Source organism: Neofelis nebulosa, chromosome 13 (assembly GCF_028018385.1).
Source record: "Neofelis nebulosa isolate mNeoNeb1 chromosome 13, mNeoNeb1.pri, whole genome shotgun sequence".
NCBI lineage: Eukaryota > Metazoa > Chordata > Mammalia > Carnivora > Felidae > Neofelis > Neofelis nebulosa.
The window spans coordinates 28,027,882-28,054,436 of NC_080794.1; the positions used below are offsets into that span (position 1 = coordinate 28,027,882).

The window sequence follows — 26,555 nt, forward strand, 5'->3', positions numbered from 1 at the left end:
GTTTTTCACTCAAAAGAAATGAATCTGGAGAGACTGGGTGGCTTAGTCAGTGAGGCATCTGACTCTTGGCCAGGTCATGATCTCATGGTTCATGGGTCTGGGTCCCACATTGGGCTCTGTGCTGACAAGGTGGCCTGCTTGGGCTTCTCTCTCTCCCTCTCTCTCTCTGCCCCTTTCTCTCTCTCTCCTTCTCAAAATAAATAAATAGACATTTGAAAAATAATGATTCAAACTGAAAACGGGTGTCTAAAATCTATAAGACAGCACAAACACTATAGTCCCTATAGGACAGCTGTTGAGATAAAGCCAATGCACCACTTGGGCTCTGCTAGAAGAGTAACTTGGTACAGTTGTCTAATTCCTTTTATGAAATGGATGGGACTGATCAGGAATTAGAGCCACAGGATGGACAATGAAACTCATCCACAAGAGAACTAATATCTCATTCACCCAGGTTTGACTTTAAAATTATATCAGCCATGAAAATTATTTCACTGCCTTCTGTTGTGAGTAATCGGACTATATTTAATTTTAATCATTAAAATGTAAAAATAATAAAAGCCACCAAAATAGTCTATAGTCAATTTTCTGATAAAGCAAATTTGTTTTTTCCTCCATTTGTGATTTAAATGGCCTCCAGAAAGTTTTTTGGAACTAAGTGTTAATTAAAAATATGGAAATGGATTTAAAGCACATTACAGCACACAGTGGAAGAATAATCACAAGAGATTTGTTCACATAACCATACTCATTTCTCAATGTGTTTTTAACTGTCTATGTTATTGGTTGCTTTTCTGCATATGCCTGTTCCTAGAAAAAACTGTGATTCCAAAGAAAACAGTAATTACAATTACAACAAATGAGACAAAATGCTATTTGAGCAGGAACATGCAGTTTTCGTCACCAAAAGCAAATGGATGCTCATATACTTTCCTGCTTACAGAAATGAATTAAGCATGTTCTCAAATTTCTTTATAAGCCAAATGCCTTTTATATCTTGCCATCTTAAAAAAAAAATAAATCCTCCATATCTTTTGTTGAGTATTTTGGAACTGTGCACAGTAGGACTGTGAGGAACCAGAGAACAAACTCTTTCTGAAATTCCCTGAGAACTTATACTTTCAGATCCCTAGTGTGTATATATCATTTTACTTGTCTGAACCCATTTTTTCACCTGTAAACCAGAGAGAATCATTTTTGGGACAATACACACACACACACACACACACACAAATGGGATTCCACTTGCCACCAAGGGTTGGGTATATGGGCTTTGGAGCCAAAGAGATGTGGGTTCAAGTTCTGACGAATTTGTCATTCTCTAGTTGTGTGACCTTGACTGAGTTACTTAGCCCTGTGAGCTTTACGTTCTTCATCCAAAATATGAGTTCAATAAAACCTCTCCTCACAATGTAGCATGAATTGAAGTACCTAATATTTGGGGCGCCTGGGTGGCGCAGTCGGTTAAGCGTCTGACTTCAGCCAGGTCACGATCTCGCGGTCTGTGAGTTCAAGCCCCGCATCAGGCTCTGGGCTGATGGCTCGGATCCTGGAGCCTGTTTCCGATTCTGTGTCTCCCTCTCTCTCTGCCCCTCCCCCGTTCATGCTCTGTCTCTCTCTGTCCCAAAAATAAATAAAAAAACAAAAAAAACAAAAAAAAACAATGAAGTACCTAATATTTATAGTGTGCTTTCTAACTAGTCCCATTCCAAACTCAGAGTAGATTCCCAATAAACAAGAGCTTCTTTTCTTCATCATCAATGTTCATTTTACTGCTTGGTGACCAGTGCTGCCACAACTCCACTGGGTTCAATTCACAGTACTTGGGGGATTGGGGATGCCGGTGGGTGGCCTATGAAAAGCAATGTGAATCATGGGAGCCTGGAGGTGGGCAACTCAGAAAACTTAAGGATTTTCTGACGGTACATCCATCAGGAGCTATGTGGGGGAAGTGGTATCTCTGATGAATGATTTAGAATTTTAAACTATGCTGTGTAAAACAGCCATTAGTCAGTTTAAGCAATGCAATCCAGTCAGTCAGAGCTTGTTTTGTCGTTTGGCATTATGATAATCAAACAAATACCCAGGACTCCGTTCATAACTGAGAAATACAGGTATTGCACAGATGCAACAACAAACCATTAGATTTCCTTCTCCAAGTGGCATAATTTTTCATGACAAACTTTTAAACTGAATCATAGCACATCAAACAAATTCGCAACCCTGAAAACTTTTTTTTATTTTTTTATTACATTTCTTTATTTTTGAGAGGCAGAGAAAGACGCAAGTGGGGGAGAGGCAGAGAGAAAAGGAGACACAGAATCCGAAGCAGGCTTCAGGTTCTGAGTTGTCAGCACAGACCCTGATGAGGGGCTGGAACTCACGAACCATGAGATCACAACCTGAGCTGAAGTTCGATGCTCAACTGAGCCACTCAGGCACCCCAGCCCTGAAAACTCTTAAATGAAATGTTACCCTAATGTAGTACCTAACACCTAACGAGTGCCATCTTTGTACAAAGACCTGAGCTACTGTCTCAAGATGAATGACATGGTCTATACCCTCAAGTTGTTTCCACAAAGTGGTGGGAGATATCTCATGCATGGCTATAACTCAAAGTACGAGGTAACAAGTACTGTACAAGGGGAACAAACAAAAAACTGAAGCACAAGGGGATCAAGAAAAACTCCACTGAGGTGAATGAGCTAACCTGGAAGGGCAAATGGAATATTGACTAGCTTGGATGAGGAAGAAATGCCCTCCCAGCAAAGAGGGCAGCGCAAGCAAGACTCACTTCTGGGAAAGGGCCCCCACCCATGATGTCTGGCTAGCTGGCTCACTCTTTTCATACAGCGAATATTTATTGAGCACCCACTATGTTGTAGTAGCATGCTTAGTGGGAAAGTAGGGAGTAATCCAGTATGGCTGGAGCTCAGGATCTGTAAAGGCAAGATCTTGGATCTGGAGGCTACATGGTAGGAATGCTAAGAAGAAGAAGGAAGAAGGTGCGACAGATATCCGAAGGTGCCCCCAACACCTGATTGAATGGTAGGGCTAAGGGAGAGGGAACAACTGAAGACAATCTCAAAATTTTGAGTCCCGAGACCAAGAAAATGGCGATGTCATTGAGAGATAAAGAAAATGAAGGAGAAACAGGTTTGCAGGAGATAATTAAGTAGAAATAAATGGACAAGCTGCAACCTGTATAAGATTCCGTTAAGTACGAAGACTGTAATCCAAATAGTCTCCAACTTTGTGACAGAAAAATACTGAATCTGAGGATCTGCACAGGCTGGCAACTTTGAGTCTTGTATAAATAGAGAAAAGGCCACTTGAAGTTTAGTAACATAGGATACAGCATCTGTGACTGAACTAGAGATGACCTAGTCTAACCCCCTAATTTTACAAATAAAGAAAACATGTTCCAGAGATACTCTCTACTGAGGGACAGATCCAGTCCAAGACTCTGACTGTGCATGTAAAGGGAAAAAAATCCAGATTGCTAAAACACTCAAATCTGGAATACAAACACCACCTAAGATTTTCAGAGTTGCTATTATTTCAGTTTGTTTTTAACAGAGTATAGGTGAAAGGGCCTTTTTGAAAAAAATCTATTGCTGTATGTGCCATTGTCCACAAAATCAGTCTTGTAGTTAATTTCCAAGAATTTAGATTCCGTGAAAAGCCTCGGAAACTTAGAGGGCCTAGAGCTCTTCCTGGGAAGGAAAGACAAGACTCTTGTTCAGTTACTGAAATAATGACACCCCCATGTATATAACAATGGACTGCCCTGCATGGAAGGAAGGGCCGGGGTGCTCCCTGAGAGAGCTTTGTTTCTAAATGCCAGGCCCACAAGAGTAATCAGCAGCACTTCCCTCCTAAGCAAGAAAAGCCTGACCCGCTAATCATAGAGGAATGACTATAGCAGTTAAAGAATCAGTTAATGGAGATTTAAAAAAGGGGGGTGGGGTGGGTGAAGGGAGCTAAGCTGAGGGGGAAATATTTATAACTGTGACAACATGTTTCCTTGTAATAATTTATGAGCCCACTGGAGAAAAAGGAAACACACAAACTATGAATAAAATATCCAAAATGTAAACATCATGCCTTCTGTGAATTTTCTTTAGTTAAAAATTAAGGTTGAGGTTGACTAAAGTAAATGACTACATTTTCATGGTCTCTTATTTCCTTGATGCTAAGGGTTACCAACTGATTTACAACTTCCTGTGTTGTTTTTTAATCTATATTTGTCAGCACATTTTTTAATGTCAGATTACTTAAAATAGACATCTTGAGTCCAAGAGGTCAGAAATAATAATATTATGTTGACTTCTCTAAGGATTTCAGAGTACTTTAAAGATATTCTCATTTAGCCTAAAAAAGCTTTATATTTCTAAATGAAATTAATTTCAGTATAGTGTTAAGAAGGGTTTTTTGTTTGTTTTGGTTTGTTTTGGGGGGGGTTTGTTTTGTTTTGTTTTTTTGCTTACAACCCTTGATGACTTCAGGACTGAAGTGCAAGTCAATTGGTATGCTTTGAAGTTAAATAAATTACATGGATAGCTTTATCCAAATAGTTTCAGCCTCCTCTTACTCAGGTAGTTTAAACTGTGAAAATAACAGGAAGTCCATGAAAAGAAAAAGACTAGCACCAAGGACTTAGGGTTCCTTCATTTATTGTAGTTTCCCTTCTAACCATTATAATTTATTATCTCCTATAATTTCTGTAAGTTACAGGTACTTGTTCAAAAAGAATATTCTCAAATATAAAAGCCATGCAATAGTTTTGTCTTCACAGAAGTTATCATACGATGTAATTAAAATGCAACATATTTAAAATCAATTTTTAAAATTTATATTTGAAAATTCAAAACAAGCTTTCCACAAAGATAATTGCATAATCATCTTTATTATGCTAATTTACAGATACTGATACTTAATTTCAAATTCTTAGAATAGGAGATAATTTAGAGTATTTCCTCAATTTTAAATAATAAAAACCATCAAACTTTACATGGAACACCAAGATAAAACCAAAACAAATTTATCCATGATCAGAACTTTTTGAAATACTTTATACTGAATTCAAGGATATGCGTTTTAGCGTATAAGCTAAGCAAATATACTCTGAGTGGCTTTTAAAAAATATTTTTGAAAAGCATTAGTTATTTTCCAACTATAGCTAATAGAACCAGCCAGACTTTTGCTCTCTGACCCTTAGGAAGTCACAAGATAAGGTCAATCTAAGAATCAGAAGTACAGTGTTGAACTTAGCAGGTTCAAGAGCTCCAGTGTTTCAATTTTCACAAGAAGGACATGCTAAAAATGTGTCCTATGTGCCCTAACTCTTTACTTTTGATGAAATCTGTTAAAGGAAATCTTTCTGAAATGAACTCAGTCTGGACAACCACAGACCACATCGGTTGCTGAGAAACAAAAGGTGAAAAGAATGATAAATGGGGTCGGGGGTTGAGGGGGGTGGGTGGGTCGGGGGAGAAGCAGATTTTCTACTTTTGAAAGTTAGATATAAACATTCTCCTTTTCTAAATAGGTGTCTTGCTGTAGTCCTGAGCGTGCCACACAACAAAGAAGTATGTCATGCTATCTAGGTCTCCAGAGGGAAGTTATTTGGGTCCAAGGAATTCTTCAAATAAGATGGCATTGGATATGTGTTTGGTAATTTAAAGGCTGTGACTATTTAGAAACAGGGTGATGGCATGTACTTATTAACAAATTCTTCTGAGTTAGCTGGACTCTTTGGGCAATGTGAACAATTACATATAGACATAGCATGGACCAGTATTTTTAATATGGTTACTCTACTCTTTCAGTTCTGGCTTTAGAAAAATGATCCTTTCAATAATAACAGTAATTATAAATAATAATAATACACCTTTGGGTTTAATAATAATTTCCCTTTGAAGAACTCCCAGAATTTTCATCCACATTACCTAATTTGTGCTTGAAACAATTCAACGAAGTAGCCAGGTAGCAATTATCATTATCCTACTTTTACAGATAAACAAACTGAGGCCTAGGGATTTTCTTAGCATCACACAATTAGGAATAGAGCCAAGTCTAAAGCCTGTAATTCAGTGGTCTATCTTCCAGATTATTGCCATCTTTAGAAAATATCTGGGTATCTGAAGAATTGTTCTATCCCTCAGGAAATGTTTATGCTACAGCCAGATCAAAACATCTTTTTCTTTTAAATTGCATTTACATTATGAGAAGGTACTTTTTTTCCAAATTCATTAGAGAGGATTTTGCTGTCGGAGGTCATTAAGATAGGAGTACTCAGATTTCTTTTCAAATTGTAATGTTGGCCTTAAGCAGAACTATGGCTTGGAAATGCTAAAGATGTCTAAAATATTCTGGAATCAGTTTCTTTAGTCATTTAACTTTAAAAAAAATGTCAAGCCCAAGTTAAACAAGATCAAATCAGGGGATATAAATAAAAATGGGCACAAGGTGTTAACTCAAGTGTCCTAGCCAGACTGCAATTTGGTTTACTGCAGCCTGCCAACTTAAATTCCTCTTTGCAGCTTCAGCTGGAATGGGTAGTCTTCATTTCCTGTCCTAACTTGTCCTGTGTCACCCATCACCGTTCAGGTGATTAGCATGTGGATCTGGTGGTCTCAAAGCTCTATTAAGTTATAGATGTTCAAACTGCCGGTATGTTGTGGATAAAAATAGAAGTTGCTATTAGATGTCTATTCATACCCTGCAGAAGCCTGGCAACATTTTGAACCTTTTCAAAATGTAAATACTGCATATTAAGCACAGGAAAGAAAATTAATGTGCTGCATTTGCAAATTTATTTCCAAGTCAAAAATGCAAAGGGGGAGGAGGGCTCTTGTAGCAGAATTGATATTCTACATTTACAGGGTATATTAAGAAGTTTGTAATGGCCTGAACACAAAAGAAAACACTTTAGAAATGGGTTAATTGAAGTTTCTCTGATAATCTTAGCCTGTGAATTTCCTCTCTTTTGATTTCAAATTTATGGCCTCAGTATGACATTACCAGAGTTTATTGCATTTTACAGGTGGCATTCATATGTTGTTACTTTTTGTGTAGTATATTGTGGGCAATGGGTTACGATTTTTGTTAAAAATTTCCAGAACCACACATGTACCACTTCATTAGACTTGCAAATGAGTAATGTCTTTTTTCAAGGGGAGAAAATAGTTAAAACATTACAGGAATTTTTGTGCCTTTTCTCCTTAGTTAGTATTGGGAAATGTGTGCAATAAAGTTTGCTTTTTGAAACTTTGACATTTTGTAGTAAGTTTTGATTTACATATGAAGTCATCATCTGACAATTTGAAACAAATGTCTTTTTAAAGCATACCAGTTTTTTGTATGTATTTCTATCGCTCAGAAAAGGCTTAACAGATTTATCTTGCTTCCTGCCATTCAAAACAGTGGAAAGTTTTCATTTCAATGACATTTTTTAATATCTTGAATAATTTAATAATTGTATTTAATAATTTAATAATTGCCACCTTGATCATAGATTTCATCAGTACAAACACTACCCACAAATCATCTACCCTTTTTTGCCAATGGAAAACAATAAAAGAGTAAAATAAGTAACAATAAAAACAACAAAAAACAAAACAATAACAAAAACAAATAAATAGCAAAAACAATTAACCAGAGTTGATATCAATGATGTTAACACACAAAGTAGAAAAAGAAAGCAGGAAGTAATGCAGTTTTCAGATAAAATTTTTATACTTTTTCTCAGACATAGTAAAGATCTGAAGCAGATTCTAATTCCTGTCAGCATTTTGTAAACCTAAACTGTCCCTGTACTTAGTTCCAGGGGGGTTCAAAATTCCTATCATTTATTCCCATGATGGATGTCCATTTCATACTGAATATGTAAAGTCTTAAAAGTATTCTAGTGATTTCATTTGGCTTGTAAAGTAAAGATCTTGGATTTTTTAAAACCTACATAATGTTCAGCGATGAAATTTTGTACTTACGAGTATTAAATTATGCCAAAAAACCATTTACTTGATATTCTTTAAATACCATAGTACAATTCCACTAAAGCTCAGATTGTAAACCATCTTAAATAATGCTAATGCAGTATGCACATAATGAACAATATAACTAACTTAAGTTAATTTTCATGTAACAGATAACATCTGGGGGAAATGTATAGTGGTAAGTTATGCAAAACTAATTTTCTAGCGACCACATCTGTAGATGTTATTTATTGTATGTTCACTTAACAGTCCATTATTCTGTTTAGAAATCTATTCTCTTCTTTATTAGAGCTTTTAATGTACTCACCTTGGTTCAAATGGTCTGCTCATTATCAGAAAAAATATAAATGGCATTCACATGGAACAACATGATTGTTTTTATTATATCCATTTGTGTGCAAGCATTCAAAAATGGCAAGAGAAACACATTTATTGCTTTACATTCAAAGTAATATTTAGGGGGTATTTGAAAGTCAAGCAAAACCAATCATTTGGCCAAATGGATGTATGTGTATAATCAGAAACTCCTGATTTTTAATCTCAGCATTAGGCCTCAGGCAAGTCACTTAAAGTCTTTTCCTTTGTTTCTTGATCTGAAGATTATGGGTGCTATTCTCTTATAGAAGAAGAAAGGGTGTTGCTAACACAGGGTACCAAAGAGGAGTGTTTTTTTAATAAACACACTTGATCTTTCTTCTGTTTTTATTTTTTGAGGTTTAAGAGGTAACGTATTAGACTTTTTAGGAAAAAAAATATGAGACAATTACAATGCTACAGGAATGTATAAAAATAGTTATAAAACTAGCTTTATTTAATTTGCTTCAACTATTCATAGACTTGAGGAAATTATAACGTTCTTTCAGAAAATCTAACTTAATAAAGCTGACCATGTCTTTCTGTTTTAAATAGATTTTATTACAGAACCAGTGATGTTGTAAAACATGAGGTTTTGTTAAAAAAAAAATACAAAGGCCTAATTGTATTTTTTTAAGAAAGTATTGCATCAGACGGTTTCATTTAAACATATTTGCTGGCTCTGTGCTCTCACCACAATTATTGATTCTAATTTTCCTTAAACTTGTTTTTGAAAAAGACTACTTAGTGGGGGGAAAAAGCACTATGATGCTTCTGGTATTATGTTTATTTCAAACTATATATTTGACGGTACGCTTTCTTATTATTAATGAAATGACTTTATATTTACTCCCATTTGAAACCGGACTTTTCTTTCCTTTACAGTGTTTTTACTCAGACAGCCAAATGTAACTCTTTGTGAAAGAGAAAAATGTAGCTGTGATTTGATTCGTTGATAGTATGCAAGACACTCTGAAGAAGAGAAATTCTCACCCCCAGTTTTTGTGCAGGAATTAAATCAAATGAATTCCTGTATGAGCTATATTCATAAAAATCAAGCAAAAGAGTTTCTTGAGATAAACAGGAGCTTCACTCCACCAAAAAAATAATAATGTAGAGCTGGGAGTGACCCAAGTTCCCAAGTGTGTGCCCAGTGCGCACACACACACACACACACACAACCAGTGCCAGAGACCAGGAAGACTGGTAGTTGGCAGGTATTTCGGATGAGCCATATAAAGAAATGCAGACCAAGGGGATGTGAGAGATGGAGTGAAAAAACTGAGCACCCGTATCTGCTTGCAGTTATGTGTATGATCCGATGGAAGGAAGGGCACAGGGGGGCAGGGGGAAGAATTTGCTACCACCAGGATGCAGGGGTGACCTATTGAGAACTCCCACCAAGGGGTGAGAGAATATTAGCAGAAAGCCCTACCTGTGTGTAGAAAAGCAGAGCTGTAAGACATATTTAGCAAGAGCAACAAAATAAAATTCTGTTTCATGAAAAGAAATGTTTTACTTTGCATATTACCTCATGCTTTCTTTCAGTGCTTACAGTAAACTCAGGAAACCCCATTCAGTTCCTTTCTCTCCTCTTTCCAATGTCTAACTCAACTCCACTTCCCCCAAATTCCTATTCCTCACCCTCTGTTAAAGTCTATACTACTAAATAAATACCTCATCATCTGCCCTTGTCTCTGGATTCCCATGTGCAACTTATTTATTTTACCTGTAATGTTGCAAAGGACACTAAAATATATTTAGCTGTTTCATTTTCCTAGCTTGGGCAAATAAAGAGCAATGCAAGGTTTGGGAGGATGAAAAACAAGCATGATGAAAAAAGGTACAAATAATTTTGTGGGAAGATGAAAATGCTTGTACATCCCATTTGGGGGGAAAAAAATCACGTATAAACATGATGAGAGAAAAGAATTGCTCTGATATTTTTTTTGTATTCTATATTGATTAACCTTTAGTCAATTTGAGATGAAAATCTGGTGAACAACAATATAAGATGTCACCTAACAGAAGAGATTAAGCAATTGATAATATCGATAATTTCCAAGTATGGTGGCATGATGATGTGCATACTGAAAACCACATGGGCCAAGAAGTTGGCACAGCGGGTCTAAATCCCCGTCCTGTCACTAGTAATGAGTTGACCATAAGACAATCATTTAATTGCTTGGTTTCTAAATTGCCTTGACTATAAAGTTTTAACAGTTCCGTCCTTCTATATATCTATACAAACTAGCAACTTCCTATAAAATTGAATTAAAATTAATAATATGAATTCAATGCAAACATATAGGGATGGCTAGATAATAGCTTAGCTTCTGAGACCTTCCCAAACCTATCTTAATAAATAATAGTATTAATATTCAAATGATGAAATATTGTAACACAAAAGTTACACATTATTACATTATTACATATTTAACAGGTAAGTTAACATGAACTATTGTGGAGAAGTCAGAAATTAATGTATGATGACTTCAGATATTCCAGGTCCCATAGGATGGTGAATATTTGGTGATATTCTGCATTTCTAGAGTTTTGTCTTTAAACTTGTATGCTCAGGGTCTGAGTTTGTCAGCAGACAGTGGGTGACTTCACCTCAGGGCTTCAAAAATGAGCTCGTGAGAGCTTACTATACAAACTAGAACATCAATGTACTGATTTACAGTGAAGAATGTAATAGGCATGAAAATCAAAGCACTCAACTGAGCATGTCTTTACAGATCAATTGAGATGGGAAGTCAAATTGTGATCAAAAAGTTGCTTGTCAAACATGGAATCAGAACAAAAGGAACTAATTAAATGATTCAGATGTTTGATTCCATCAGTACCTCATCTCTTTCTAACCTCCAAGTCAGGGTGGAATGGACACTGCCTAAGTTGACTTCTTTAACTCCTGTTTTTCATTTCTGCTGTTGACCACCCATCACCCTCCCTGAAATTTGCACATTTGCTACAGAATTATTCAATGCTCACGGTGAAGTCTTGTCTTGTCCCCAGTGTTTTTGGTTGATTTTGCAAATCTCCCCTGATTTACAGTGTGCTGGCTTTTATACATTAACCTTTAGAGCCTTTATTGTCCTCATCACGAAGTTCTTGGTGGCCACTTTGTTACTGCCCCCAAGAACAGCCGCACTCTGCTGAGTAACATCAATCACCATTAGGCTGTCATTGGGTGTTTCAAGAACCCAACCTCTGCCAGAATTGGATAAGGCATGCAGAAGATCTAAAACATGGTTTCCTACAGAGAGCTTGTAGGCAGCAGGAAGGACACACTGACACATAAAACAGTTAAAGATCAAGGCAGTATAAAATAAAGTTCTAACCACATAGTATAGAAAGAGAATAAGACAGTGGGAAGAATAAAATGCTAATTATAAGATACAGAGATACAGAGACCAAAAAGCAATAGAGAACTAACAGGGCAGTGGTGTCAAGAATTCAGAGGAGATAGCACTTAAAATATAATAGAATTGTAACTATATAAATATATATTTAATATATAAATATTATATAAATATAAATATAAATATTATATGTGTAGTTATATTAATTATATATAATTATATATTAAATCTCATATACTTTTAATTAATTTGATTACCTATTATATATGTTATATAGTATATGCTATGTATTATATATTATATATTCATTATAATATATAGAGAGAAATTAATGGATTGGCGGAAACTGTGGTTACTCACCAAAGGCTTTGTCATGATACAGTTCTTTTCTTCCCCTCCAGCAAATGATAGAGGTTGTCAAGCCTTCAGGTGGTCTCCTCCCAGATCCTCTAGAAGAAGGAATCTCATTTGACATTTATTCAACATTCATAGAACCACCCCCAACGTTGGATGCAGAAGTGAAGGTATGTTTCCTTTTGTCTCCTAATTTACCTTATCTCAGTGTTATATTCTCTAAGGGCAGGAGGAAAGAAAGCAAATGCTCTTCCATTTTCTTTCCCTTCTGATTTTTCCTAGCTCAATACAAATACTTCTTTTAGGGTTGCTTCACAGATGGGCCAGATGAGAACGGTTTAGCAATTTTAATCTCTCCTTCTCCAGCCTCCCCAGTCTCCACCTCCACTTTCCTAAGAGTAAGCACTGATTGCCACCGTGACTTGATCTGTCAAGATGCTCATGAATAATGAAAATGCAGGATAATAGCAAATCAAATTCTCCTTCGAGACTGGCATCATTCCTTGTAGAAAAGTACCCAAGAGAACTTGAGGTTACATATAGATCACTGAATGCTCCTGAAATCACTTGAGTGTTGTTCTCTTTTGATATTCCAGGGGTTGGATCAAGAACAAGTCCCTGAGGAATTCCAGTCAGAAGCCAACATTTCCGATGCGGATCCTTTAGTGGGTTTCACCATTGAAGATATAAAATCAGTGCTGGGTCAAGTCACAGATGATATTTTAATCGGCATTCAGGTACTCAGCCTTGATAGCGTGCTCACTTACTTTATTATTATTGGTTAATTAGGCAACCTCCACCTTAGGTCTGTAAATATTATCCACACTCTGCTAACAAGAGCAATGCTTAATGATGGAGGACCTCAGTTCAACATCTCCACATAATTCTCAGTTGAGTCATCGGAGATTCCAGAAGATCACAAAACAGATTCACTAACAGCACCTAGTATGCTGTGTGTTGCCAGTTTACAAAATCATCTGGCACTGAAACCGAAAAAATAACATGGTAAAGACTTAGTGCCTGTCATACTGTAAACATTGCTTCTGCAAGAGTAAATGGAGTACATTGCTAACAGTAAACACTGATTCTTCAGTAAGTCTTCTCACCAAATTTCTAACGAGAGGTTTTCAAATCTTTCTCTCAGATACTCTCAGAGGTTACTCTCTGAGAGAGGTTTTCTCTCAGATACTTTGTTCCATTTTACATATCACTAATAAGCAATTTACACCAAAGGCTGCATGGAAATAGTGATGGAACAGCCGTCCTGGTAGCAACTGTCAATGATGTATCAGTCAGTTCAACTCTGTGCGTGGATATTTTTCCTGTCCAAGAAAACAAAGCAAACCAAGACAAAAACCACTTATACCTCAACACAAAGGCTTGCATCATTTTCCAGGCAAAATGATTAACCAAGTGAATTGCAAATTTGAAGAAGATTTATAATTTCTTATAGAAATGACTATGAACCAATAGAACAATATACTACATGTTTCAAACATTAATGCATCTCAGGGAAAGATTTAATTGTTATCTGAACATGAGACTATATATAAAAAGCATACTGTATTAACAACTAATTTAGAAAGAGCAAAAGATTAGTTAGCTTGGCATAAGCATACCTTGTTACTTGTTAATCATCAAATGTTAATGCACTATTTATGTGAATGTTTAATGGTTTGATACGAACAGAATCAGCCAAAGTCCTCGGCTTAATAAGGGGTGTTTAGTGTTTACCAGAAATAGTGGTAGAACACGTTTCACACAAAGCTTTATTGTTAACAACCCCATGAATGTAATAGCTGGTTACTGTGTGGAGGGCAGAGTGCAGTTGAAATAAACTGAGTTCAGAACATAACTCCTTTATAGATTTGATAACGTTTCATCTAAATATAGTTTATGTATAATCATGGCCCTGGGCTCCTTTGCCATCCTACAGCTCTGAAATTATTGCTGAGGAACTACTAGACAGTAATAGAATTGTTTGCAGGCCCCCAAATTGAAAACATCTTTACCGAGGCCATGTTCCATGGAGTGAGCAGTGTATTTTTAACTATTCATTGACTTTTTTTTTTTTTTTTACTGTTAGTGTTTGTAGCATTTATATCACTCCTCTGTAACAGAGAGAGTATGATTGCTATATGTGTGCGTTATTGTCCCTTTGGCCTGAAGCCAACCTTGCCAGGCCTGGATGTTCATTAGCTGGTTCATCCCAGTGTGATTAGACATAGAAAGAACGTGGACAAGGGGTGGGAGGTGCGGATCCTTTAGGTGCCACAACCATTTCCATTTTCAGTGTATTCACGGACGTTAGCCTGGGCCAATTACTGCCAATTTTTCAATAAAATGGCTTGGTGATGTGGATTTACACAATGTCTCAAGATAACAAACCCCTTTATGTATTTTCGCTTAATAATCCTCATAAACTACATGAGAATTAACCAGGCACTTCCCTGATAAATAAATTGAAAAATGATAGACACAGGAAGACTAAATCATTTATCCATCATTTCCAGGGTCAGAAACTGATGAAAGGCCCTAAGTGGAAGCTATGACCTGGATTCTAGTTCTAATTCCAGTGTTACCCACAAAAACCACATAACCCCTAATATCATAACCAAGCTACTTTGGATACTTTAATACTACCGTGGTGTGGCACTATTTCAGTGTTTACCCTTGTGTCTTGGTCAGGTTCCAAGTTTATTTCTCTGCCTACCTAAATGTCTTCCCCTGTTTTAGATGGGTAAGTTATTCTCGCCTTCTAAACCCTGCCTTCCAGCGTCAATGGCCCTTAAAACTGCAGCATGCCTGTTCAAAGGTAGCCCCCTGTCAGTGGTTAGGGTATGAATACACTGAATTGCTGTGGGAACATTTAATGAATGAGTATTTGTAAGATGTTTTAAATTTTCCAATATTTTTCCCTCCTTTATTTAAGAGCCATACTGTTATTATGATTTTTAGAGGAAAAGGCAGTTAGAAAATTCATGTTTTGGGTTCAGTTTTTTTAGAGCTCCTTCTCCAGTGTGGTTTCAGGCATTTTCCACTTTCTATAGCTCAGAAATTTCAGAGAATGTAGTGTGAATCTTTACATTTTGTATATTAATCCACTTACTTTCCCATTGACTCACTTTATAGTTCTAGAGATTTATTAAGAATGAAGTTATCTTGGCCCTGAGTGTTAATTATAATTATTACTGAAGAGAGCAAACATTTTAAGCTTATACAGTTTAGGTATTTTAATTTTAAAGATACATTCAAGATGAAATTATTTTGGCCCTGAGTTGTATAATAAAAATTATACCCAATGGAGCAAACTTTAATATATTTAAAGAATTACATTTCAGAGAAATATGAATACTAACACTAAATTCTTACATTAAATGTTGGCTCTTGGCCCTGTCTAAGCAATAGGGTAAAATAATGTGAAAACCTTGAAGGAAGTTTGCCATCTTGGGACATTAGGTATTTTTAGGTAAATTTGAATTTCCAGGTTAGAAAAGCTGAATTTGACATCACCTCAAGGTAGTGGCCATTGAGAGGCTGTTGAGCCCAGATCATGGATTTTCCATTCTTCCCTTAAAATAAATAGAAACTTTCACTCGTTAGTGATCTTAGGACAGCTTATCTGTTCAGCAGTGTTCTGAGGAATAACAAGGAGACATGGTAGACTGACAATCTCATTCTTGACCAGACAGGGAGTCTTTTCATCCAGGCTCTGCTGGTTGTGCCTGAACTGAAGTAGTGATCACCGCAGTCCAGAGCTGTGAAACCTAGCTCCCCTCTGTCAGTGCACTGTGCTGCTGGGTACACATCTTACCCGCATGAACCTTCTCCCCAAAGCCCACACCTGTGTCCATGAATTTTGTTTCAGTGAAATACCAGAAAGATCTCCAGGTTAATGTGAAAACACTGGTGACACAGGGAAACTGAGGCTGATCAATGCTAGTACATATCCATAGTCAAAAGAAATGAAATTATTAGTGGACATAGAACACATGAATTGAAAGTGGAAAGAATTAACTGTTTAGTTAGAGTAGTGCTTCCCAATCCTCTGGAATTGAGACAAGATTATTTCTTCAAACCTATATGGTCTAATATGTTGCATGCCAGAAAGAAACAAGAGTAGCACATTTTAAAAATATTTCTCAAGGGGTCCCTGGGTAAGTCAGTTGAGCGTTAGACTCTTGATTTCGGCTCCGGTCATAATCCCAAGGTTGAGGGATTGAGCCCCGCATCGGGCTCCTGCTTAGGTTTCTTTCTCTTTCCCTCTGCCCCTCTCCCCCAGTTGCATTCGATCGCTCTCTCTAAAAATTTTTTTAAAAATTCACAAAGTCATACTAATGAAATATAACACTGGTGAATATATCACAAAATCAAGAGTTGGAATTAAGAATTTAAAAATTAGCATGTAATGTTAACATACTTAATTATCAATCACTTAATTTTTCAGGTAAAAACTAATACCCAAGGTAGCCAAGTGACTTGTCCAAGATTATGTAACTAAATTAATCCCTTGGTCTCCAGCTCCTAGACCAGTGCTCTTTCCAGATCTACCAAAATCATGCCCAAGGGGATCAGTGACTCCTAAACAATGACAGAGTTCCTTTGTAACCCTGAGGACCAAGTTCGTTCTTCCTTGCCTCCTCCACCCAAACACTAGGAAACAAAAAAGGAATACAATGGGAAACCAGAGGCCAGAGTTTGATAAAACTTGTAGGGCTTGATAAAACTTGAACCAAAGAAGAAGGATACTTTCATGAGGATCCAGAATTGTTGACACCAATGCCATCTTCTCAGAAATACTGATTCTTACCAGTGAAGTTGAAACAAAATCTCATCAGGTAAGGTAACCAGGGTATACATTTCGAAACTACCTGTTATGGTTGTACTTATAAATAAATAAATAAGAATGAAAATTTATATGTGGACCAAAACAGTATTTGATTTTTTAAATTTATTCTGTATAAATTGAAATAATAGATGTTTTCTCAAAATACAGTTACCCTGAGGACATCAAATTACGTTGCAGATGTTCACATTCTAAACTTCGAATTGCTTATTAGTACTTATGTGTATAAACTACTCCTCATACACGCGTAAACTTTTTTAAAATCCCCTAAACAAAACACTAGATTTACCACATTGCTTACCACTGGTTTCTCTATACCTAATTTTATTATCTATCATGAAAAAGGGAAGACATTTCCGGGACTACTAATGTTCAGATAATGTAAAAGGATTTCTGGAATTGTGCAGGTAGCAATGTCAGCCCACAGAATATCACTGCCAGAGGCTAAATGCTATCACAGCTGCAGCAAACACTAAAACCTGTCAGCAATCGCTTTACTTTTTTATACCAAAACTATACCACAAAGTGGCATAATTCCAAGAGTTATAATGTATGATGAATATTCTTAATTATCAGAATTGTTCTAATTGTGAGATTATTTGTGTTGTTATACCACAACAGAGGCTTTCCAGGATCCCATTTAGAATGTATTACACAGGAGACAAAAACATCATTGAACAGGGGTGGGGGTACCAACAAGAGCGCACTGAGCCCAGAGCAGTTATTCTGATTTGGTGCTTATTGGTAAAGTCTGTCTGAAAATACAGATAAATTAGCCTATCTGCCAACACGAGGCTGTGTGAAAAATGGCTGTCCAAATACCACTTCCTGTTCGCAGCAGCCACGCTATACATGGGGAGTGTGCGGAGAAATATGATAGAGTGTTATCACATCACTACAGGCCGAAACACGGCTCTGTCTGCAAAACAGGAAGGTGTGTGAGGGATAATGTCTGTCTTTAGGCACTATAGTATGTCAAAACCGCAAAGACAATGTGCAGCAAAAGATAGCTTCATCATAACCACTTTTTTATGATTGTCTTCACAGACCGAGATAAACGAAAAGCTGCAAATACAGGAAGAGGCCTTCAATGCACGAATAGAAAAACTGAAAAAGGCCTGAGGACTTAGTGCAAGGAGAGTGATGCTTAAACTTCAGAGAAACAAATAAAACCAGCCAGAATAATAGACTCTCCAGAGCAGCAGATATCCTTCCTTTCGTTGGGAGAGGGAAACCAAGCCCCACTTTTTATTATCCTAAGTAATTAGAAAAGTATTGGCCCCATTTTGCTATCTCCTGTCCCATAACAGCCTCTGAATTTATTGCACTAAGTGTAATAAGAACATTCTGTATACAAGAGTTTGGAGAATTATATATAAAAATACAATTACTTTTACGATACTCCTTTGACATTTTGACTAATAAATGCTATTCATCTTCAGGGAGAATGAAGCCCACTTTTTTTAAATAAGGAAAAATAATAATTTTATCCATATTGACCCAATGAACTGCCACATTACTGGAGCCCTGTGAACAGATAACCACATGGCCAAGGATAAAACTTGCTAAACAATAGCAATTAAAATGCATATACTATGGGTTTTTTCCCCCTTAAATCGCTTGGTTTTCTTATTTAAACGTTTCAGTGTGAAACCAATTTTCTGAAATTATATAATGCAGTTTGAAACACTTTAATTTATTCTGTACCGTATTTGTTATTTCTAATCTTGTTACTCTCCCAGGAGAATACATGACCTATATAAAAAGAAGCAATGTATAAATGGTTATTAAAGACCAACCTATATATAGGTTGTAAAAATCTTAAATACAAATCAAACTCACAGAGCTCTTAAAATGAACCATTATATTGCAGTAGAATGATTGAAAACATCTCAAGCCTTTAAATACCTTTATGAAAATATAATTTTAGAAGAAAAATATCCATTTACCAATTGATTGTTTCAGGTTGGATAAATTAAATTAATTATGAGCTATATCCTTTCCAAATTTCTTAGACTTCAGAGTATCCTAGAATGGAGAACATTACTGGGAAGGGGAGAGTTCCTTTAAGAAATTCCCAGTTTATACCGGAACCAGAGGGACTTGGTAGAATATGTTCTATCTACATCCTAACTTTGGGCCAGACCTTACCTTCTCTATCAGTATCAGAGGGATTGCCCAAAATGTAGAGACAGATGTTGAGGTAGAGACAGATCTGACAGCATTTGATAGTTTTCTAACTGTGCTGATCAGTAAAGCCAAGAGTGGTCCTTAAGATAAAGCCATGTTTATTGTTCATCGGTTCCTAGTCTGGAAGGCCTGGAGATACGCTGTGCTTCTTCCTTGAGCTGTCCTTCCCAGCTGAAAACATTGATGGCCACAGGAGATCAGTAGGAGGGCTTGTGAGGCTTGATTTTTCCAAGCAGTCTTTTCTCCAGGGAAAACAGAGGTGAAACTAGAGAAACCACAAATGGAATAAAGGAGCTCCTGGAAATCACCAAGCACAGCTTCAAATGCAATCATTGGCACAGAGTGGACCCGCATTTCTAATAAAGTGCTTATTTTGAACAAGAGTACCAGCAGTCTAAAAGTGAGCCACTGGCTAATATGTGACTTTGAACAAACTACACAACCTCTATTTCCTCATCTATTCAATGAGGATGATACTTATTTTTGAGGTAGTTATAAGGATCCAATAAATTCATATTAAAGGACACTTGCTGTCAGGTTTGGCTTCTGTTCGCCTCTTAGGATACCCGAAAAGGCACAGGCCATCTCTCATACCCACTGCCCAGATGTTTGATCAGCCTCTTTGCCAGAATTCCTGGCCTTCTCTGTCTCTCTATTGGCACCTGTAGACCAGTGTGTCCTCCCCTGGTAACCACTTTGCCACTGTGCCGCCTACATCTTTCATGCTGGAGGAAAGTCTCTGTTGTTGCCTAACCCTACCCTCTAATAACAGGAGGAAGAACAGCCATGGTAGCAGCAGCTCATTTCAATTAATTTTTAGTTTATAAAGGAATATATGCACTCAGTTAAAGACAACAAAAACGAAGTGCAGACAATGAAAAATAAATTTCACCCAAGCTGGGCACCCTCATTTCTCTCCCCACAAGCCAACTGCAGCTTCCAGTAAATTCTTAGAGAAGTATTTTTAACCCATTTAAACACTGGATGCTTGTAGAGAGTGATCTTTTTTCAACATTTATTTATTTTTGGGACAGAGAGAGACAGAGCATGAACAGGGGAGGGGCAGAGAGAGAGGGAGACACAGAATCGGAAACAGGCTCCAGGCTCCGAGCCATCAACCCAGAGCCTGACGCGGGGCTCGAACCCACGGACCGCGAGATCGTGACCTGGCTGAAGTCGGACGCCCAACCGACTGCGCCACCCAGGTGCCCCGAGAGTGATCTTTTTTAAAAAACGTAATTTGCACTGTTGTTTACTTTGGTCTTTTCATCAAATAATATATTTTGGAGATAATTCTACATTTTAATGACCATATAATATTTAATTTTATCAATTTCATAACTTTTAAACTAGTCCTATTGATGAACTTTTTATTGTTTCCAGTAATTTACTATCACAATGCTACATTGCCATTTTTATAAACACATGTGATTGTATGGTTCCTAGGAAGGGAAGTTTCTAGGTCAAATTTAGTGCCTTTAAAAGCTATTTCACCAACAGTGTATGAGAATGCCTATCTCTCTCTGCATTGTTACTGAAAACATGCATTGGCCAATTTCTTAAATTTGGTATTCTGATAGGTAGCACATAATGTCACACTGTTGTGTTAATTTGCTTTTATCTTTTTACTGTACACAAATTGAGCAACCTTGGTATGTTTATAAGCAAATGTGTGTGTGTGTGCCTTTGCGTGTGTCTGTGTGTGTGTCTGTGTGTTTATCCTCTTAATAAGCCTAGGACAGAGAAAGATAGGTATTATTGGCCTCATTATATAGTTATAGAGTCTGAAGCTTAAAGAGATTATTAACTTGAACCAACTTGTACAATTACTACTTGATGGATGAGGGCTTCAAACCCAGGCCTGATCTATTTTATAGATGAGGAAGCTGAAACTCAGAAAATTTTTAAGTACTGTTCCCATGATCACACAACTAGTAAGTGGTAGAAACAGGTTTTGAACTTAGGCCTGTATGATCACAAACCGCACATTCTTCACCTTTATCTTCATTGAGCTCTCATTGTCAACATGAAACTGTGAAAAGTAAACACTGGACTTTCTTTTATTAGTTATTAGTTATAATAAAAGAACAAACTTGGGGTGCCTGTTTGACTCAGTCGGTTAAGCAACTGACTTTGGCTCAGGTCATGATTTCACGGTCTGTGGGTTCGAGCCCCACGTCAGGCTCTGTGGCTGACAGCTGGGAGTCTGGAGCCTGTTTTGGATTCTGGGTCTCCCTCTCTCTCTCTGCCCCTCCCCCATTCACACTCTGTCTCTCTCAAAATAAACATTAAAACTTTTTTAAAAAAGAACAAACTCATCTTATCGTTAGCATGTTAAGTATTTAGAAAAGTTATGCAAGAATGAAATGTACAACTCAGCTGTGTTCATTCATTCATTCATTCATTATCATTCACTCCTTCATTCATTATCCAGTATATAGCCACTGAGTACCTACTATATCCCTGGGCATTTAGTAGTGAGCCAAACAGACTTGGTCTCTGCCCTGATAATCTATAGGGGAAACAGATACTGACTGTGATAAAGACAAACTTTGGGGAATTATGAGAGTATTGAACAAAGGAGTTTATCTAGTCTGGGAGGTCAGGAATGTGTCCCATGGGTTTTTACATTTGGGGACTGAGCAGTACATAGAATTAACTAGACAGAAGAAGGTGAAGGACGAGGAATTTCAGGCAGAGAAGTATGTACAAAGTCCCTGGGACACAAGGAGAGGCTGAACAATTTAGCCATAGTCAGAGCTCTCCCAGGGTCCCGTAGACCACATTACGGAATTTCATTTTTAAACTAATAGCAATGGAAACTTGTTGATAGGTTTTAAGTAGAAATTGACACCAGATTAGTATTTTTTAAAAAGGTCATCTCCCTGGTGCTAGGACTTCTATCCATGGAGACAAGGAAAATAGTATTTTCATAGAAGGATTCCTACTGCTAATGATGCTAACCTCCACTTCTTAGCAATTCCTATGAGTGGGAGAAGTAAAGAAAAATTTTAACTTTTTTAAGTCTCAGGGTTCACTGACTCTAAGCAGTCTTTGGCACAGAGGCAGCCTTTTGAAGAGCCAATTAAAAACCAATACCAACCTATTACTTAGACAAGCAGCAACCTTTCTCTTACCATCCACAGGAAGATATCTTTCTTCCAACTGCAGGAATAATTTGGGGCACTTTTTTCCTCACCCCCATGATGAGTTTCAAAGAGAAAATATATTCATTATGTTATGAACAGCCACAGACTGCCACAATTTCAGGTATTTGCAGGCACTGTTGCGCCTAAATATAGCTGTGGAGTCATTTTTCCAAAATCCGAATATAAAGCCCCTATTTCTATCCTCCATTTGATTGGAACCATTCAACCATCCTGGTAGATAATAAGTTTGCATGTTCTTAGATTGCATTTCATTATGCTTCAGTTCCCCTAGAGAATAAACGTGCTCCTTTTCCCAACAATTGTAGAGGAGAAATACTTCTGACATCTCAAATTTCAGAGAGCCTCAGGAAGACGTCCCTCTTCTGGACATCAAAGTCTTTTTTTTTCCCCTTGGACATTGATTTGTTAAATAAGAGAAGTCAGTACTCCTTCATGGCAGCCAAAATACCTATTAATTTAAGTTTCCCAAGCAAAAAGGAATCTAAATCAAAATAATACCATCTTGTTGGAATTCAAATTCCAAAACAAAGAAAGAATACTAAAAATCTCTTTTGTTTTTAGGATCACTCCCTTTTTCATGGAAGCACCAGCTGTGGAGGTTGGCTTATCTCGTTTCTTGGTCAGAGCCACCAAAGAGTTGTGTGTTATTTTACTTAATTTTTAGCTTCAGAGAATGTTCACTGCAGATGTCTCCAATGGTCATTTGATGTTTATTTCTTCTTTTTTTTTTTAAGTTTACTTATTTATTTTGAGAGAGAGACAGAGACAGAAACAGAGAGAAGGAGATAGAGAAAATCCCAAGGAGGCTCTACACTGTCAGCGTGAAAACCGACACAGGTCTTGAACCTGAAAACTATGAAATTATGACCTGAGCTGAAACCAACAACCAGATACTTATGCAACTGAGCCACCCAGGTGCCCCAGCGTCTTCTTTTTAATATATTCAAGGTACTTTCTAGGTAGGACAAATGTAGGAAGATAGATAAGTTCCTTGACTTCCAGGAGTTCATAGAATTGATAAAGTTTATAATCTAGAAGCAGATGATACACAAGTGAACAAATAAGAGGATCTTAGATAACAATAAATGATGGTAATGATTAATACAAAGCCATGGGATAGAAGGTTCTGGGATATGGGAGAGGTACCTTACCTGGGGTGCTCTGAGAACTCTGACTGGATGGGGTGACCTTCAAGCTGAAACCAGGGTGGGAAAAGAAACCAGCGATGGGCCACTCCATGGAACATTTGTTCCAGACAGCGAAGATAGCAAGTAAGGTGATATTGCCAAGTAGAACTTCTGATCACACAAAGCAGCTCTCAGAGGAGATGTGTATACCCAGGTCACACTTTTGGTAAGTAACCTGGCTGGTTTGCAACCTTAGATCTCACATTCTTAATCCAGTACCTTCTCCACCCCATCATGTTGCCATGGTCATATTGCCTTATCTAAAAATATATATGCATAATCATAGCCACAAAATGCTTATTAGAATATCCCCAAATCCAAATAAGCCCACCTACTTAAAAGAATCTTGGTCCAGATCTCCCTTGCAGAAGAATTACAAATAAATTATGTAGATACTCTACTCCAAAAGAGGAGGACCGTAACTGCCATCATTATATGTGGGCTGTACATAGTGACTTCTTTCCAAAGAATACAATATGGAAAGAGTACCTTACAGTTAAGAAACCTGGCAAATGCTACTTCTTCAGTATGATTAATATCAACATCAGTAGTCATAAATCATGTTGATGGCATATACACTTCTCCCCAAAATGCATAACCCTAGACTAATCATGAGAAGAACATCAGACAAAGTCCAATAGAAGAGCATCCTACAACATACCTGATCAGTACCACTCAAAACCATCAAGGTCATCAAAAATGAGGAAAGTGTGAGAAAATGTCAATAGCCAAAAGGAGCTTAAAGACATATGACAAGTAATGAAATGTAGAATCATGCATGTGATTCTGCAACAGAAAAAGGAAATGCAAAGACATATGAAGATGAACTTTACTTAATAAAATATATCAATATTGGTTCATTAACTGTACCAAATGTACCATACTAATGTAAGACAAGTAATAACAGTAATAATTAGTAATAATAGGAGAAACTGTGGGGAGGCAGGGGAACAGTATGTGGGAAGTGTCTCTCCTGTCTACTTAGTTTTTCTGTATATCTAAAACTGTTCTTAAAAATTATCTATTAATTTAGAAGAATCTATGTCAAAACAAAACAAAATTAATTAGAAGGAAAGATGCTCCCAGTCAGATTTCACCACTCGTGTAGTGACATCCCCTTTCTAGTGACACATGAAAAATCAGATAGAACCATCTTGCAAACTAGGAGGAAAAAGAAATGCTCATAAAGGTCCCATTTTTAAGAGAAACTGCAAGCATCATCAGTCTTGCCTCAACTTACCTTCTCAGTTCCATGGATAGATGTTGAAACTTTCTAAAGGCGTGCATGACTCATAAAAGCAAGGGATTATTGGTTCCTTTTAAGTACCCAACTCCACAATATAACATGATAATATGGTCTATCAGCCAACCTTAAATAAAGAGATCAACCATTAATAAGATGGCTCCAGTCTCTCAAGCTGTTCTCAGTGAGGCAAATTTCCTCTAGATCCTAAGACTTCTCTCAATGAGCATTCCTTGTCTTATATAATATGGATATAATATGGAAATTGCTATTTTTAAATAGATAAAAGGAGAGAAGATAGATGATAGATAGATGATATAGGTAAGTGATAACCAACAACTTGAAATCAGGCATGGAAAATGATCTTCTGCCATTCTATCACCAAAAATAAAAAAAAAAAAAAAAAAAAGGAGGTGGGGGGTAAAATAGCTTGGATATTCATCCTTTTTATTGAATATCAATCTCAAAATCAAAAAAGTGGAAAAAAACCTGTTCTTACACCAATGAAATATTCATTCATTGTCAATACATGACCTTCATAAAACCAAGTTTTAAATTCAACCAAAATGAAAGTAACAGCGCTCATCTTCCAACCCCCTACAGAAGCTAATCTTACAACTATCAACAAAATGTTTGTGGATTTTATTTCCTTACCTTTTTCTGTATAATAACTAATACTATTATTTTTCATTAACCCTCTCCAATCTTCTTTTCAGTTGTTATTGGACTTTATAGATTAGCATAAAGTTTGCACTGAAACTCAAAATGAAACAATTAGTGTTCTCACTCTACCTTGCCAGACCCAGAACTTGCTACATCTGCTTAGGAAATGTAACTGAGTGATTGAACAAACTTCATGACCCACAGGATTCAATTTTCAAATCGTAGGACCATAGGATCATGGTGCTGAAGGTCTTAAACATCATCTAATTCAACCCTTTCACAATGAAGAAACTGAGGCCCTGAAAGGGAAGACTTTGTGATCACACAGTTAATTTGTGGCAGGGCCAAAAGTAGAATACAGATCTTCATTCATTCATTTATTCAAACATACTTATGTTCAACACATGTTTATTAAGTATCTTCTGTGGGTAAGAATCTATGCTAAAAGAGACATAATGGCTGACCTCGTGGGGTTTATAGTCTATTGGGAGAAGACTAGATTTCAATCAGTCACACAGGCAAAAAGCAAAAGAGTAATGGGTGGTTGGGGGAAAAAAAAAAAAAAAGATACACTCTTCTACAGTGAGAACTTATTTAGAGGATTTTGACCAAATCTAGAAAGGTTCCACTGGGAGAGTCACATTTAAAGGATCAATAGGCACTAATGAGGCAAAGAGGGGAGAAAAGGGTTTTCAGGCCAAGGAGACAGCCAGTGTGAAAGTCCCTGAGAAAAGGGAACACGGGAAGCAGAGAATGTGAAAAGGAGACTATGTGGCAGGAGCCTCATAGTGAGAAGGAATATCTTGCAAAATTGAAAATGCTTAGGTAAGAGGAGATTAGATTATGCAAAGTCTTGTATGTCAGGATAGTTTTGTCTTTTTCGGAAATATAATGAGGAGTTATTGAAAGGTCTTAAGAGATATGGGGCTTGTTGATGAAGGACAAGCACATTTGCACTGCGCACAGATGATTCCTATTGCAGTGGGGAGAGTGGAAAAGAGCCTAGAGAGGGTGGAATCACTCAGGAGACTCTTCCAGCCTACTGCTCTGTCTGTAACATCACATGCATGTCAGAAGCTGTCCACCAAAAACTGTTCTCCTAGAATGACGGGATTCCATTTCCCAGGTCACGTGGCAGTTGGGTGTGGCCATGTAGCTAAACTCCAGCCGGTGAAATGTGAAC

At 37.0% G+C, this 26,555-nt stretch overlaps 1 protein-coding gene across 3 annotated transcripts in view; it reads left to right on the plus strand.

Annotated features, from left to right (window-relative positions):
• Positions 1-19,513, plus strand: part of CABCOCO1 (ciliary associated calcium binding coiled-coil 1) — a 120,455-nt gene extending 100,942 nt beyond the window's left edge. For all 3 annotated transcript variants that reach the window (XM_058696441.1, XM_058696440.1, XM_058696442.1), the window contains 3 exons: positions 12,121-12,243; positions 12,670-12,810; positions 17,967-19,513. In XM_058696441.1, the coding sequence (XP_058552424.1) occupies positions 12,121-12,243; positions 12,670-12,810; positions 17,967-18,041 (339 nt within the window). In that variant the 3' untranslated portion in view covers positions 18,042-19,513. The remainder of the gene's footprint in view (positions 1-12,120; positions 12,244-12,669; positions 12,811-17,966) is intronic.
• The last annotated feature ends 7,042 nt before the right edge of the window (positions 19,514-26,555 follow it).